This window comes from Notolabrus celidotus, chromosome 24 (assembly GCF_009762535.1).
Source record: "Notolabrus celidotus isolate fNotCel1 chromosome 24, fNotCel1.pri, whole genome shotgun sequence".
Classification (NCBI taxonomy): domain Eukaryota; kingdom Metazoa; phylum Chordata; class Actinopteri; order Labriformes; family Labridae; genus Notolabrus; species Notolabrus celidotus.
Genome location: NC_048295.1, coordinates 7742688 through 7758914, shown reverse-complemented (window position 1 = coordinate 7758914; position 16227 = coordinate 7742688). Strand labels below are relative to the sequence as shown.

Below are 16227 nucleotides of genomic sequence, written 5' to 3'. Positions count from 1 at the left end.
CGCTTTGCTGTCGTCAGGCTTTGTGTGGATGCTGTTGTCGCTGTGAACTTTGATTTCAATCGTATCCGGCTTGAGAGACTCTTTTCCATTTTCTTCCTTCAGCGGTAGTTTCCTGCAAACAGAGAAAAGGAGGTGAACTTGGCAGGGGGGGGGGATTTCACGGCTGGTTAATTGCAGGAACTTAAAGCACACATACAGTTAATGTGCACGGGTACAGACGGGAGAGTGACCACCTACAGGATGTTTTTGTATGGAGCAGGCACATACATAAATGCTAGCTAAATTAGGACTAAATTGCTACGATAAGAGAGCGTGGGCTTAATGGATTCCTCCATAAAATGTGTACTTCTCTGCTTTAAAGCCCACCAGTTATCATCTTTTAGACCTTTTGGTGTGTGAATGAGTTACCCCCTATGGGATTAACAAAGCTGCATTTAATTGAAATGAAAAGGCAGCAGAGATATTAAATATAAACGCCTCCAAAGGGTTGCTCACATGCCTAAAGAAAGGTACCATTCATTTCGGAGCCTCGTGGATGTGGACCTTTGTGGAAATGAACACCTACACATTTTAATAGAACAACCCTGTGTGAATGCAAAGAGATTAAAAAAAGGATTCATTTATGTCTGCTCTGATTTCTATCTTAGTCCACACTTTGACTACCTTCTCACTAAGGTGGGGCGGTACTACAGATGTTAACAGTGATTCAATCTTGTGACCTATTCTTATCATACATCTACAATATGTCTAACAACGATATATGCCTTTGGGGACAAATGCATGCTGTAAATGAGTAATTCTGGTGTTACAACTTCAAGTCAAGACTTCCTTTCCTGAGCTGCATTTACATGTGCAACGTAAAAGCTGTCATTTCTTGGTCCAGTACAACGCACCCCCAGAGTAGCACTCATTCATCTGTTTCAAGTAGGTCTCAGTTTCACTGTAAATATTAGGTTTCACTCTGGCTTATATCAGGAGTATGAACGCCTTCACACAGGCTGTTTATCCTGCATACACCAAAGCCAGCTAGCTTGTTATCGGTCAATACCCGGACTACAAAGGTTCCTAGGAATGGGACCTTGTTCCTTGACGAGCACAAGGAACAAAGTGTCAGACTGTTGTTCTTTTTTGTCCCCTAAAGTTAGAGGTGCAATATCATATGAATAAAGCACACCTTAAAGGGAGATTGTGATAGCTTCTGTATTGAATGGTCAAAAAGTGGAGGAAGAGGGGTAATGGGGGCCCATTCACAAGTTTTTGCCCCTGGACCCTCAAATGATTGAACACGGCCATGCCAGCACACACAGCTGAGGCAGCAGAAGCATGATGGAAAGCTCTATTTTGAGGAAGCTGCATTAGGATTCAACAGATCCCACGTATGGATCTAGAATATCAAATTCCGAGCTACAGTAGGCAGCAACTCAACAGTTTATCACTATTTTACAGCAGCTGTCACACTCTAAACCTCATCAGTACCTTTCCTTTCAGCTCATACTGGAGGTTGTTCTCTCTTTTCAGTGCTATGCTCTCGTTTTCTCTCCCTGTGTCGACCTGAATAACATCAGAGCTGGCACGTCTCCCATCTTGCTTTTGATTTGATTCATTTAGAAGGAGAGAAAAAAAAAAAATCAAATGTACATGCATGTGTTCTAAAGCAGCAGCCATTTGATTAGCTCCCTGCTTCTTCCCAGGCACACGTGTTCATCTCATCCTGCAGGAGCCTTGTTTCGAGGAATTCATCAGAAGGAGATCACAGCTTTATCTTTATGATAATGTGGCCGCAAGATGAAAATCTAACCAACCGGTGTTTCCAGAGACATGATGTATGTGAGCTGAAGCTTGCAGGGAAAGCTACTTATCATAATGCAGTTAAAACAGAGATGAGTAATAGTGGGAATAGAGAAACACAGTGCCATAACAGGACTTAAATAGCTCCAATTTATAACATGCATAAGAGCTCTGTGTGAGGTATGTGTTTTCCTGTAATGATCCATATTTATACTCTAATGTTGCTTACAATCATGCTGTCTTTGGATGAAACTGTCCCATAACTATTAAAAAAGATACATCAGTCCTTCTTCTATACTATTACAGGTTGTTGCTTCACTACATCTAAAGAAGTGTGATCATTCAATCCTTTACATCTGCAGGGAAGAGTGTCAGAGTGTCAGTTTTATGCGCTGAAACTTCAAAATGACTAAATCCAAACCCAAAGCCACTTAAAGACAAACCATCAGGGACACATTCACTGTAAAAGAATATAAACCCTGTACCAAAATTTCAGCTGGGGACGTCTCCAGGCAATTTGTCCTTCAGTAGAAGCTGTGCTCCAACTTTAACAACAAACAGCGCTGTTAACAACGAACAGAATGTGCCAAATGTGAGGAAAAAATATCAAGTTCAGCCACGTTATCCTGCACATCAAAGCCGTAAAGCTCTTTCTTATACACTGCATCTGTTGGGATCTGCAGAGATTTAATAAGGGGAATAAATAAGCAACTGGGGCTTCTGCAGGATTCATCCCATCAGTGCTTTTGTGCTAAATATATTCTGTTCAACCACACAGTGTTCTGACGACTCTATCAGGACATCAAGTTGGAGGGATTTGGACACCAGTACAGAAGAGTAGACGTGGATTTGGTTGTATAATTTATGCTGTAGGACGATCTGAACCAGGCTAACGCAAGGTGTGTTTTAACAAGCAGCGAGTTCACACGGCTGCTTCTCATTTCTGCATTCCCATTAACGTTTTAAGCTCCTGTGAGGAGTTTGTAGCTGGTTATGAAACACCCTGCAGACCTAATTGTCGTCTCTTTACGATCTCAAAAAGCAAACAAGACCATCATCAAGACCAGTAATCGTTACTTTAAGGTCTGAGGCCACCAGAGGGGGTAGGTGTCACACTGAGTGATTCGCTGCATGCTGCTGATACAGACTTTTCTATCACAGAGTATTCACAAATTAAGATTTTGAGAATAAAGTCATACAGTTAAAAAGTCAGAAGTCAGAATATAATGAAATATCCTCACATGAGCTGTAATAATTTGTCTACTTGCACTATAAACATGAACCATGCATCCATCGGTGCATCATAACTCGTAGTTCTCCTGTCAAACTCTAAATGTCTCCCTGAGTAACTAAATAAATGAGCTCAAACATCCCTGGATGATTCATTTATTATTTCTTGTGTAGAATTAGGGATAAAACTCTCATTTTGGCACCCATTAGAGGGTAGTCCTAATGCTGTTGCCGCACTAGGTGTTTACCACCTCACAGGGATGTACTCTGTGTTTGAGATCATGAATGTAGAGCAGCAGCCCCGCGTGGCGCTGTATTTAATAAGCCCAAATACTGCACCCGGCCAGAGGGGGTTCCTCTTTGGTTGATTGGTGAATGTTAAAGTTTCCACACAGTGGAGCCAATTTCATGTCCCATTAGCTTCATGCAAACCCAGATTGGACTTATGTTCAGACCGGGAGGGTTTCTCAACATATGGGACGAGTCTGCCGCTTGCTGTTCTGTCTTCTGAGCGAGGGAGTCACGAGAAGTCGATCTACACATGATTGGACGGAGGAAAATGTGAGCTCAAAGTAACAACAGTATCCTGAAGACAACACAATCCTAAACCTGCACGGTGTGATATTTGATACATCTGATAAACTGTGCAATGATCAACGCCGACTTAAAGAGATGCCAGCACATCACGAGACCACCCACTGGAGTTTTTACACTGCATATCTATCACTCTCTGGTTTGCTAATTGTTCTTATTAACAGGCAGCTGTTAAAATCACACTTATCATCGGCATGTTGTTAACTCATTAAAGTCATATAGCTCATAATTAACCACAGTTTAACTTTCAGCATACAGAGCTACAGCAAGTCAGAGAAGTCAATTATAAAGCTTTTCACACAGCTGTGTGAAATACTCGCCTCTGATTGGTCAAAACCCTATGACAACTATGATTAATTCTCAACAACAGAAGTGACAACCTGGTCACACATCATATCACATCAATCAGCAGAAAGGAGTCCACTAACATCATGACCCTCTCAGGTTAAAGTCCTGGGAAACCAGAATGTGGGTTTTACCCTGCATGCTGTGGGGGACTCTGCAGCAGGCCTTCATTTTTCTGCAGTGTCCTTCCTTTCCTGTATTCCCACTTTAAAAAGAAGTGTACACCCGCTCCCTTTAGAGGTTACATTCAAAACAAAGTCCGGGACACAAAGCAAACAGCACATGCTGCTGCTTCTTGACAGCTCCTCTTTGATAATGCTGCAGGAGGCGGCGGCTGTGTGCACCTCATGGAGGGCCGGGAGATATCATGCAGATGTGTGTTTGTAATCTGTAAGCTTCTAAGTGACACCAAAGCACAGCGGGGGCCACTTGTTCTTGCCTCTGCTGACGTTAATTAAGCACAAGGCCGTGCATGCAGGCCGGAAACGCAGGGCGCAATATCTGCTTTTCACAAAGATAAATAAGGCGGCATGGGGTCGAAACTGCAGCATGTCTCTGGGTTGTTTGTTTGCATGCTTATCTTAATCTTTACATACACATTTATTCCTCCTGTAGGTGTGTTTTATCACAGCTGACCCTGAGTATCTTACAGTTGGCCTTAAAGTTTTATCCAAGGACCCTGTAGCTGCTCACGCTGAGGTTGTTGCCTGGAATTGGCTCGAATGCACGGTCATGAAGACCCGGAATATGAAACTTCTTCCTCTCCGACGTCACGTGTTCTCTCTCTACAAAGCCTTTTAGCTTCTCAAGACTACCAGCTTTTTGTTTGAACTGGAGTTCAAACGGAGCCCTGCAAAGTCACACTTAATTAAATGTCACACGTCTGAGCCTGACGCTTCAGAGTTTCAAATTAAAGTGCTCTCTACATGTCAATAACACAAACTGTCTCCTGAAAGTTTGCACAATCATGAATCTCTGTATCCTCTTTAATGATGTGCGTTCTTTTTTTTTTCTTACAGCCTGACAAAGACAAAGAGGAGGAAAATGTTCTTGCTTGCATATTAAAAAATGCAATGTAGCACAAAACGCCAAAGCAGTAATTACAGCAGGACCATCTAATCATGGATGACTGACCTAAGTAGTTACAATCCATCAATTTTAATTACTTCACAGTGGCTTTAACTTCATTTAAGTTAGCTAAGCAGCACGAAACACAATTCACTGTTTTTCCTTTAAAAAGCAGAATTAAAGCGAGCAGCTCCACCAAACTGTGGTGACGTTAATGACACGACTAGCATCAATAGTCTGGTCTGGTGTTGGCGCCCCCTGTGGACACTTTGATATTTCTTACCTTTGCTGATCTTGCCCTGTACATGTAAAAGTTGTTGTGGTTCGGCTCCAACCTGCAGCCCCTTTCCTGCATGTCACTTTGCACTCTCTACAAGTTTCCTGCTCCATCCATAGTCCATAATTTAGAAAGAAAGACCTTCCTTATCCTCCGTTATATTTCTCACTCCTTACATTCTTCGAGGTCTGAAAATGATCACAAAGGACTAACAGTTAAAACTTCTAACCCTCTAAATAAACTCAAAGTTTGCTCAGATTTTTTTGGGGTGTTTGACGCCGTTGTGGAACTGTGTTTTATCTTCCAGTGGCTGCAGGATACAGAAGCTTTCACTGTAATCTCACATTCTGTTTCATACTTCCTGCTGTGAGTCATCAGAAGACACTCCAAAGTGCTGTGTGCTCCTCGTCAAACCTGTCACTGAGCTTCTCCTCAAACTCCTGAGGAAACAGAGACGCTGACGTCAGCACGAGCCTCTCCTGCATCACCAGAACACAAACTGTCACTGTGGAGGAGACACAGATCGTGACAAGGTTTGACTTGATTTGTTTTGGATACGTGTGTGAAGCTGAACTGAGGTGACACTTATATCACCTACACTTTACGTCACCCTAACATTGAATATTGACAAACAACTCTGCAATTAGAAGCTCATTAAGTTCAATATTCAGGTGAAGGCTGAGCTCCTGTGTGGCTCTGTACCTTGTATTCCTGCTGAGAGGCTACTGAAGGGCACAAATCTATTCCCTATTCGCTGACTGACAGGCAGGGACTGGATTTGCCGACAGCAGAAAATATCAAGGAGTCTGATAACGCTGAAAAAGAGGCACAGACAGAAAGTTATGGACTTGTGAACCCTTGAAAGTGAGAACAATATTCATTATTTGTTGAATTTCTAAGTTGTAATGACTTGAATATGTGTGTTTTCAACTTGGATCCTGATTTATGAATTAATTTACATTTATATATATGAATTATTTTTTAAATGTAGTATTCTCTGCTAGTGCAACACATCCCTGTCTCTGTGCCGCTCAGACTGCAGCTCTGTTCTCCTGTCCAGAATAAAGTTGTTCCAGACTTTTCATATGTCCACAGGGTCCTCTGACATAACAGCGCAAAGTCAAGAAGTTGCACTCATCACTTAAAAAACTGGAAGTGAAGATTGACTTCTGGAGTCAACGAGGCCGCCGCGGCGAAACAACAGCAAGTCTTTCAACTTTCCCTGAGGCTGCTACAAAACCCGGCTCGCCCTTTGGACTGATCCTGTTTCACGTCTGCTGATTCATAATACAAAGACGCCCTCACATCCTCCGTCTTCTGCCGGTCCAGTGGTTGAGCTCTGGGATGAAAACCGCAGCGCTGAGGGAGGACATTTGGCCGCTCACACGGAGGTGAAGAGACGGTCAGAGGAAACCTGAAACAGCCTCTGATCTGTCCCACTTATCAGCCTCCTAATTTAAGGTTCACCTCACGCTATTCATCACTGTGTGCGCGCTCGTCGATAGCATTGATATTGCCGCGCAGGGTTTGCTCGTCTTTACAACTTATTACCCCTCAGCGACTCCAGACTTGCTCTATTGATGTCCTGTGACTCAGTAGGAGTGTCTGAGCTTTGTATTAACTCAAGCGTGATCTTATTGCTCTCACTTCACTTCACTGCTATGACTCATGCTGCTGTGGATGGCTGCTGAATTACGTCATATACAACTTTTATACAACTGGTGGTTTATTTTCTGCTTCTTTTCTGTCAGCTGTAAAACAATCTCCGAATATAGCTCTGTAAGTAAACAACCCTCCAGCCTCAGACTGAAGCCAGTGTGGGGGAGCAAAGGAGCGTCCACTTGAGGCTGCTTGCGTACCCTGACTTCGTGGGCAGGTATGTAAGCCGGGTGGCGGTATCTGGGTCTGCTATGTAACAGTGTGACATCTTAGCGTAGGTTTGCTTTCGTCCGTCATTAAGAGACGTCAGTGTTGTTTTCATAACCAGGTAAAAACTCCTCACAGGAGCGTTAACTCTTCAAACTTTCCACCTTTAAACCAGAATCAAACTGAGATAAGAGGTAAAATGTGTAGCATCATTTTGCAACCTTTCACGTTTATCTTCTGACTCTTTAAAGGTTCAAACTCTTTGAGATAAAGTGGTCAGAGGATAATTCCAGCATGGCTCAACTTTGGTTATCTTTAAAGTTTGAGCCCTTGTGTTTTTCTCTGTTCTGATTAGAGTGTTTTCATCAAAGTATCTGAGAGCAGGGCAACATCACGTGACGTGTGCTTTGATGGAAGTACCTCTAACCTTTCATTTAGGAGGAAATACTGTGACTGCAAACACAACTACAAGACATCAAACATCAAGCAGGAAGTAAACCTGTTAACTGTTTGGGTAAGCTAGTTTATGTCATCAGGGTATCTCTTAAAGGGCCTGAGTTACAAACTGTTGAAGAGGGATTAAATGATAACGCGCTCCAGTAGTTGGAAGGTCTTAATAAGCAACATATTGTGTTGCATTGTGGGTAATGTAGTCTTGGATACCATAGCTTCTGCAACAACAACTTCTGCTAATATTCCTTGTGATTAAAAATCTGCACACCACCTTTGCAACATCTTAAAGTCGTGTTGTTGTATGGAGAGGAGGAGCATAAATCGAACCATGAAACCTAGAGTGTAAAATTATCACACAGCTACACTGACATGTTTGTAACATCCTCCTGCAGTTTTCTGTGACTCTGCTTTGTATTTGTGATGTGCCTGCACTAAATTATCATCCCTGATAAAGCCATAAAGAAGCTATAGTGCTAACAGGGAGCTGGTAAACGCCCCGTGTGAGTTGCTGCTACAGTGGCTGCTCCGACATAAAGCCGGGGAACATTCTGCGAGCTGTCTCGGCAGGCAGGCAGTCAGTCAGCCCTCCAGCGCTGTGAGCTTAGTGACTCAGCAAAAGTCAACCCCACCCCCTCCTTCTTTTCTTCTTCCTCCTCTTCTCTTTCTCTGTGCCCTCTCTTTGCATCCCAGACGCACGGCTGCCACACTGACAGGTCTGACTAAAGTGGCACCGCTGCGGCCTGAATCACACTCGGCGGGTGCTACCTCATAAACTCGGTTTAGCGAGCGTTAAAATAGAACCAGGGTGAAATCTGAAAATCAATTAGAGTATGTATTAAACAGAGGTGGGCTTTTTAAAGAGCATGCAGCTGATCAGGGACAAAAAAGTATGTGTTTGCTCATACAAAATGGACATGCATCTACATGAGGGTCAGACTAGTCGCATGCATAATTCATATAAAGACACAAAGCACCAAACACAAGTTAGGACTTCACACATACACAACAGGAAAACACACACACACAGGATGCATGCAAATAAGATACTTCAAAGGTGAACTCACAGCACATAGTATGAAACGCACTGATGTTAGTGAAGAAGACATAATCAAAGACATACTGTGGCTGAAAGGGTGGTTGGGCGGCTGTTGTAGGTGTACCTACAGTAAATGGTAGAAAGAAGCCTCCTTTCTTATTCTTTTCTCATTCACAGTCAATTTGTTTAAGAGGACTCTGCTCTATTCAGAGAGGTGACACTCAGAGCACAAAGACAAATTGTGACACTTTTCATCCTTGACAAATAAAAAAACTGAGAACTTCTTTTCACATTTAATTCTCATTTTCTGGGAAATATGATCCTGAAGCTGCAAATTCTAAAGCAATCGTTTTGACATCTTTGTAAAGATTCTTCTCTTTCAAGCTTTGCGCTCATTATTGTGAAAAAAACTGAATAGCAAAAACAGCAGTTGCTAGAGTGACCCAGTGTAACCCACAAGCATCAAGATACACCCACAGCAGATGCTCCCTCTGCAAGCATGAATGACCCGGTGACTGACAAACACTGAAACGTTCCCCACTGTTGCCATAGAAATCAAAACATTTCATAGAAGGGGTTAAAGTTCCTGGAGGAAAAACAATACAAAGAGAAAAACACTCACAGGTAGGCGGCCTTGCCCTCCTCAATGTCCTTGCCCTTGCCGCTGGTGGCTGTTTTCTTGCTGCAGAGCGTGCGTGTGATGCACATGAGCAGGCCGCAGTGGCGCAGGAAGAAGCAGCTGACGTCCACCAGTACGAGCAGCAGCAGCAGCGCTCCCAGGCCCAGGCCCACCACCGCGCCCAGCCCCAGGCCGCTGAACAGGGATTCTGCTAAGCCAGTGAAACACACACGCAGACACACAACACACACAGAGGAGAAAACACTGTTAGCAATTCTGGCTCCTTTCTACGACAAAAAGAGGTCAGGGTCAGGTGTAGAGCAGCAACACAGGAGCAGGTAGGTGTTCATCCGCCAGCACAAGGACGTTTCCTCAGGTTGGGCGCCTGCTGATCTAAATCCTGAGGTCAGTCTTCTCGCTACGCCTCCTCCCACGCCCAGACACAGAGGGCTGAATGTGTCTCACCCTGCAAAAACTTTTCCTGTGGTTACTTTCAAAATCTCCACAAGGTCAGAGGGTTCCTCCGGAGCCAGCTGGAGAGTTTCCAACACGTAGATAAGTGCTAATCCACTGCGCCGCCACTCGGCGCAATCCTCAGCAGAGGAGCTTGATTATTAGTGCGATTCCACAAAATCATCACCTCCAAAACAAATCAATTTCAACTTTAAGATACACAGCTAGAGGAGGAGGAGTACCACCGAGGTAAAGGGAAAGGAAAGGAGATCTGGAGCAGGTAGAAGTCTGTGATTAGTTTGTAATATGAGGAGATTTGCAGGAATCTTTCAACAAGCCTGATCCAGGAGCAGTTAACATGCCTATAACTACAAAACAAACACCTTCTTCTCTGCCTTCAGGCTCCACATCTACCAACCCGATCTGGTGCCAAGTGTCAGCGTCTCCGGTTCCGCAGGTGCAGGAGTTTGTGCCCTCCTTCAGCGATAGTGTACCGCTTTCACAGCTCAAAGAAACAAACATCAGCATAACCATAGTGCTGCTGCAGCCTCCATGTCCGCTGGGTGCCTCTTATTTCGTAGCTCGCAGCACCGAGCAGATCCATGGGGCAGCAGAGTAGGAATTTTCCTGTAAAAAGTTGAAATAGTTTCTCAGTGAGCGGTCGGAACTCGGTGCTCTGAAACTCATCGGGCTCCCGGCTCGGTTGGGAACAAACAGCCGGTGCCTGCTTTCAATTGAAAGTAATGAGAAAATTAAGGCAGTGCAGCAAAGAGAGGCTCCCAGCGGGTTCAGCTGAATAGAGCTGTGCCCTCAAGTGATCCTGGGGTTGAGCAAACTGAACATCCAGTGTAGGATCACCACTGACAGCTGGAGGTCAGACCTTGCCAGGTGTAATCATTGAGGGAAGAGTGAGAGCGAGCAAACTTTCCTACTTAAGGATGCTCTCATATGGGTGCTCAGTGGTCTGTGAGGTAAAACGAGGGATCAGACATTAATATGAAGGTGTAAGCACTAAGAGGGTGGATGAGTGGTGAAGTCTGGCACCTCGGAGTTAAAAAAAGACCCCCGGGAGTGAGGAGGGCACTCTGCCAGAGCTCCCTCTCTCTCCTGTCTCCTCTCTGCTGCGTGGCAAAACATAAAGTGAACGTGAGCCGGGTGCAGACGACGAGACTAGCCCTGCAGTCAGGTTTTCATATTCACACCTACATACTGTATGTTTGACAGAAAGATGAGTTTTGCTTGATTTTAAATGCATTTACAGTTTGTGGCTGGATGGAAGGAATCCAACTTAGTCCTCACTAAACTTTGACAAACTTGAAAAGAAAAGTGCTGCAGGAGTCGAGAACTGTAAACCGATGTAGAGTGCCAACATCGTGTCTGAGGCAGCTCCTCGCTCTGCAACCAGACTGAATACAAAACAGATCCCTTAAAGCTCCGGTGAGGAGTCTGAGCTGGCTGTGGAACAGACTGCAAGTGATACTGATGCCTCTCTATGACCCACAAGAGCAAACAAGACCATCAGCAACGAGACTGCATCTAGCTGCTGGCACTGAGTGTCAGGTGAAAGGCCAGCCTGACCTTGAGATTATGCAAAATTGTTATCCACAAGTCCCTCACTGCCTGAAATTTTCCCCGTCAGCCTGGAGGAGGCAGGACCAAGCAGCAACCTCCAGTGTTGAAAAATTAAGCAAATGTGGAAGTGCTAAAAACTGCAGTATTCAAAAGTCCACTTGAGACCAGCTACTGAGTGTTAAAACAATCTGACTACAGCTTAAATAGATCATCAAAAATAAGATGAAGTAAGTTTCCCTGAGAGTGAAGAAGGTCTTTGTCAACATGCAATCTGCAGAAACCTTCAGGACAAACCAACCATCGGTGCAGAAAAGCCTCCACCGCCTCACTGGGGGCGGCATGGCCTTGTAAAGATCCGCACAGAGACAGCAACAAGTGCAGAGGAAGTGTTTGCATGTCCAAGAGTTGAACCATTGAACCTGAGAGACCGCTGACTTCATCTTTTTTTGTAAACCAAGAGGGAATCCTTGCAGGGTTCAATTCTGGCTGCAAGACGTAATATCCTAAGAGGATGATTGGTTCCTGATGTCGTCATGGTATTTTCCACCAATCAAGAACATCTGTAGGGATTCACAGTTATATATAAACTATGAAATATAGTGAATGAGCTGTTTTTCAGTCTGCCTGAGATGACTCATGGTTTGTTTAGATATGTATCACTGTCTGTGTCTGCAGGACAAACAAACCTTTACTGCGTCTGACTTCAGGGTTCAGTCTGCTCGCTGTGCAGTTTGCCTGTTTGTGTTCACACATGCAGATTTGGCCGGCCTCAGCCTCCATGAACTCACTATTTTCTTTCTTATTGACGTCATGTTGTGTCAGGAGGGTTGGATGACCTCTACCGACTGGTCCCAAATATAAAAAGCAGGAGCTCAGGGGAGAAATTGGGACGCTGCCACCAACATTTAGAGCAGTATTTGGACGATATCACATGGAGGAGGTTTCCTTTTATTATTTCAGACTGAAGTGCAACAATAACTAAAGTTAATGGAGCAGGATGAGGCTGCAATTCTTTGTAGTTTCACAGTATGGCTAAAACAAACTCATGCAGGATGCTTTGACGTGTGAGACACAGAAAACTAGGTTTGTGAGACAACTGGGATACTGAGACAAACCTCACATCTGTTCCAATGTAAGAAACATAAGATCACGGGTAACGTTACAGTACGAGGCTGCCATTCTCTCTTCCTTTCCCAGACTGAAAACAGCTTGAGATTAAAGCTGAGAGCAAACACTTTCCCCTCAGTCCCACTGTTTCACTTGGAATCCAGTGTGCCCGAGCGCCGAGCCAAAACTACTAAAACTGTTCCAAATCCTCGCACTCCACTCTGGAAGTTGTCACTGCGTGTCACGACTCAAATGACTCTCATGTCGGTGACTTTGTTCTCAACTCGGAGGCGAGACCGCAGACAAGGAGACTGGCAGCGAATCAAAGCACAAAGAGACACAAAGAGAAAGACCCTCTTGGCAAAAGGAATTCCAATTAAAACACTTTGCGTCTTGGTGGATCTGGGGGATGTGGGATTTGAAACATGGAGACTGGATCAATATTTTCTCACCGCCACAGGCTACTGTTTTGTATCTCACCTTCTCAAAGTTCATCTGAGTTAATTTGGCTGCTGGAGCCGTGGATTCGGAGGCGGTAAACAACACCTCTCCAGCTCCCCCGAAGCAGCCACAGATTACAGAAGACAGAGGGAATACTAATCCGTTCGTTAAGGCTTTTTTTTCCCTCCTAAGACTGCTGTATCCTTGAGCTTTCATATCTGTGTTTACATTTAGACATCACATAAAGCGCCTGTCTGTGTCATACTGGAAATAACAGAGCACTTATTTAATTTAAAGCAGAGTTATTATTTGATACACAAAAACAACCCAACATGCTGCCATCCTGAGAGGCGGCTCATTTTGTGAAAAATTTCAGCTGAAGCATCGACTCCCGAACAGACACAGTGAAAATCTTTCTTATCCAAACGACGGTCCGCTGACTCTCTGCTCACAGAAAAACTTATTCTACTAAAGTGTCACTTTTTGGGGGGACGCCAGCAGAAACTCCTCATCCTGAAAAGTGAAATCCATAAACATCAGACTTTCATCCGATAAGAAGAATCGCTCTCGAGCGCTCGGCAGCAGCCTGACAGTTTGAGGTTGGATTTTTATATTACACGCTTGTTTATGTGTAACCTTCTTTAAGCCTTTTACTCCAAACTTTAGAAATCTCTTTAGGAAGAAGAAGAAGAGATCAGATTCTAAGTCTTACTGAGAGACAATGATGTGAAACAGATGCATTACCACCTGAAGAAACTCACGGTTTCTAGAAACTCAGGAAAGATCTGGAAACACCATCAGATCAATAATTGGCATTTTTTCATCGTCATCAAGGCGACTCCTCTCTGCGAGTCTGTGTCTTATATACTTGTGATGTATATTCTGGAGCTTACAGATGCTGCTGCTGTCTCAGCAGATGTGTGTCTAACATGAGTCTGGTCCTGCTGGAGGTTTCTGCCTGTTAAAGGAAGTTTGTCCTTGCCACTGTAACTTGCTAAATGCTGCAAAGTGCTCTGCTCATGGTGGATTAAGATGAGATCCGACTGAATCCTGGCTGTAAGAAGGGACTGGATCTTATCCTGTCTTGATGCTGGGTCTTTGTTAATCATTTAGAATATGGTCTAGACCTGCTCTGTTTGGAAAGAGTCTTCAGATAACATTCGTTGTGATTTGATAACTTGTTTTGTCTTTGTTCAAAAATGTGTGTAAGATCAACTCTAAAATGTTTTGTTGACATCTCTGCAGTCTGAAATCTTCTGCAGTAACAGGTCTGATCTCTCTCAAACCCTGGACTGGTCAGTAGACCTGTTGATTAAGCCGTGGTCTTGAGCCTGCTGCAGCCAAAGAGCCTTTGTTCAAGAGGAATAAATAAGCTGTTATATCACGTTGTTTCTCTGCAATCAACCCCCTCACAAACCTCACGACAGGCTTTGTTTCCTTTACATTCTCTTCTTACATTCAGACACGTGCGGTTCAGTGTCAGGACTGTATAAGACTGAATTCATCGCAGGTGCTGAATACACCATTGTACAGTTCTCTTGAAGAGTATGATGAAGAAAATGTTTTTTGCTTCCGTAGCAGAAGAATCAAGGCTGCCTGTTTGTTATGTGAACAGAGGAATGTATTTGTTGAGCTTCAACAGAGAAAGGAATTCAAGTTTTAAAGGTACTCCAATAACATCTGATCTACCTTCACACTTCTTGTTTTTTTGTTCTGTGAGTCAGAAACAAGATGTCTTCCTTCACAAAGCAGCTCAGATCTCTGAGAAAGGAATTCAAGCGTGACAAGTGGCTTAACTTTAATAAACAGACGAAGCACAGCCAAACAAGTCTGTGGCCAGATTGTGCTCAAGTTGGCAGCTAAGGTGCCCTCCAACGACTTAAAAACATATTGATGAGAGGAGATGTACACACAGAAGAGACGAAGACACACAGAAAGAGAAGTTCAATACGATTTCATTCTTGTGTTGTAACTCGGAGTATTCACCAGAGATTTCTATGAAGTCACGGCCGCTCCGAGTCGTTGATTTATGATCTCAGAGTGATTTGAAATAATGGGGTCATCTCTGTGGGAGGGTCTCTGAGAAAATAGAGGTCAACGCTGCTCTCAGTCTGTACTGAGTGATCACCTGCACTCAGGCTGACGCAAGAGGAGACAGTGGCTGTGAAAACAAGCCTCCTGTAACAGCCCACGGTCACTCCACTACCACTGCAGGGGATTCAGAGCTAAACCTGCACTGTGGACGTTAAAACCACCATCTACAAGTTCAAATTCCATCATGCACTGTCTATATTCCTCTCACTAATGATGCTTGATGCAGTCTACCCATGCACTGTCTTGTCCTCAAACCACACACCTTGCACAGTCCTCCAACACTGTAATCTGCATACATACATTCATGCATGTGTTCTAGTTTGCAGGACCTAAGTGGGACTCTGTCCTCTGTGCTGATATTTTGGACCGTGCTACCCTCCTCTATAAAAGGGCATCATTCCCCATTTCATGCTCTCCTGCTGGAGGTCAATCAAGCAGAAACATCCACTGACAGTCAGAACACTATTGTGTTTGGCACGCGCTCTGCCTCTGTACTCTGGAGTGTGGACAATAAAACATAAAAATTGACTTTGTGCTGGAAATTATGAGCTGGTCAGGGGCGAGGCTGATGCTATAGATGACTTTGGCACTAGTTGGAGAATTTCCTGTCGAGGATGTTCGTGCATGAAGGAAGGTGATGATCAGCTGATGAGTTTTTAGTTGATTGTGTTGTTCTTTTTCATCAGTTACTGGAGTTCATTACTTCTTTAACGCATATGATCTTTATTGTTTGTTGTTTCTCCATCAGATTAGTCAATGCATCATGAGTTTATTTTATTTAAATGATCAGATATCCAAGCAGTTTAATTAAAAGTACCGTTACTATGTAGAAAAAACAGATCCCATCACTTTTCAAGGCTTAATAGAGAGGATATAAAATGTACGGTGGTGCAGCCTTCGTTGCTATTTTCCTGGTTTGAATCAAAAACTGTACGAAACTGTTAAAGCTCCCCCTGCTGACTGGTTGCAGTAAAGGTCATAAAGCCTGACTCCTCATGCTCAAGGTTTATTGACAGCTCTCTTGATGAAACCGACTCCTGCAGCGTCTTTACCGAATGAGCAAAGAAGAGGAGGGACGGGGAGTTAATGTGTTCTGCTGTGGGGCCGAACCCACCTGAGGGATCACTGAGGTTTTATTTGCAAGGTAAAGTCAGAGTTGCTCTACCGGTGCAATATGACAGCATTCACATCTCACAATAAGAGGAGATGAAGTGGTTAAAATGTCTCTTGCTAGGTTTTGTCTGAGGGTTTGTGCTTTAAAGAACTCAACTCAGCTCAAACTAA

General features: G+C 43.9%; 1 protein-coding gene across 1 annotated transcript in view; it reads right to left on the bottom strand.

Annotated features, from left to right (window-relative positions):
- Positions 1–16227, bottom strand: part of LOC117808422 (neural cell adhesion molecule 2-like) — a 359969-nt gene continuing 343742 nt past the window's right edge. Inside the window, exons 26-31 of the mRNA XM_034678166.1 lie at positions 9280–9487; positions 6005–6117; positions 5717–5807; positions 5532–5612; positions 5309–5415; positions 1–112 (exon numbers count right to left, since the gene is read on the bottom strand). Of these exons, the coding sequence (XP_034534057.1) occupies positions 5382–5415; positions 5532–5612; positions 5717–5807; positions 6005–6117; positions 9280–9487 (527 nt within the window). The 3' untranslated portion in view covers positions 1–112; positions 5309–5381. The remainder of the gene's footprint in view (positions 113–5308; positions 5416–5531; positions 5613–5716; positions 5808–6004; positions 6118–9279; positions 9488–16227) is intronic.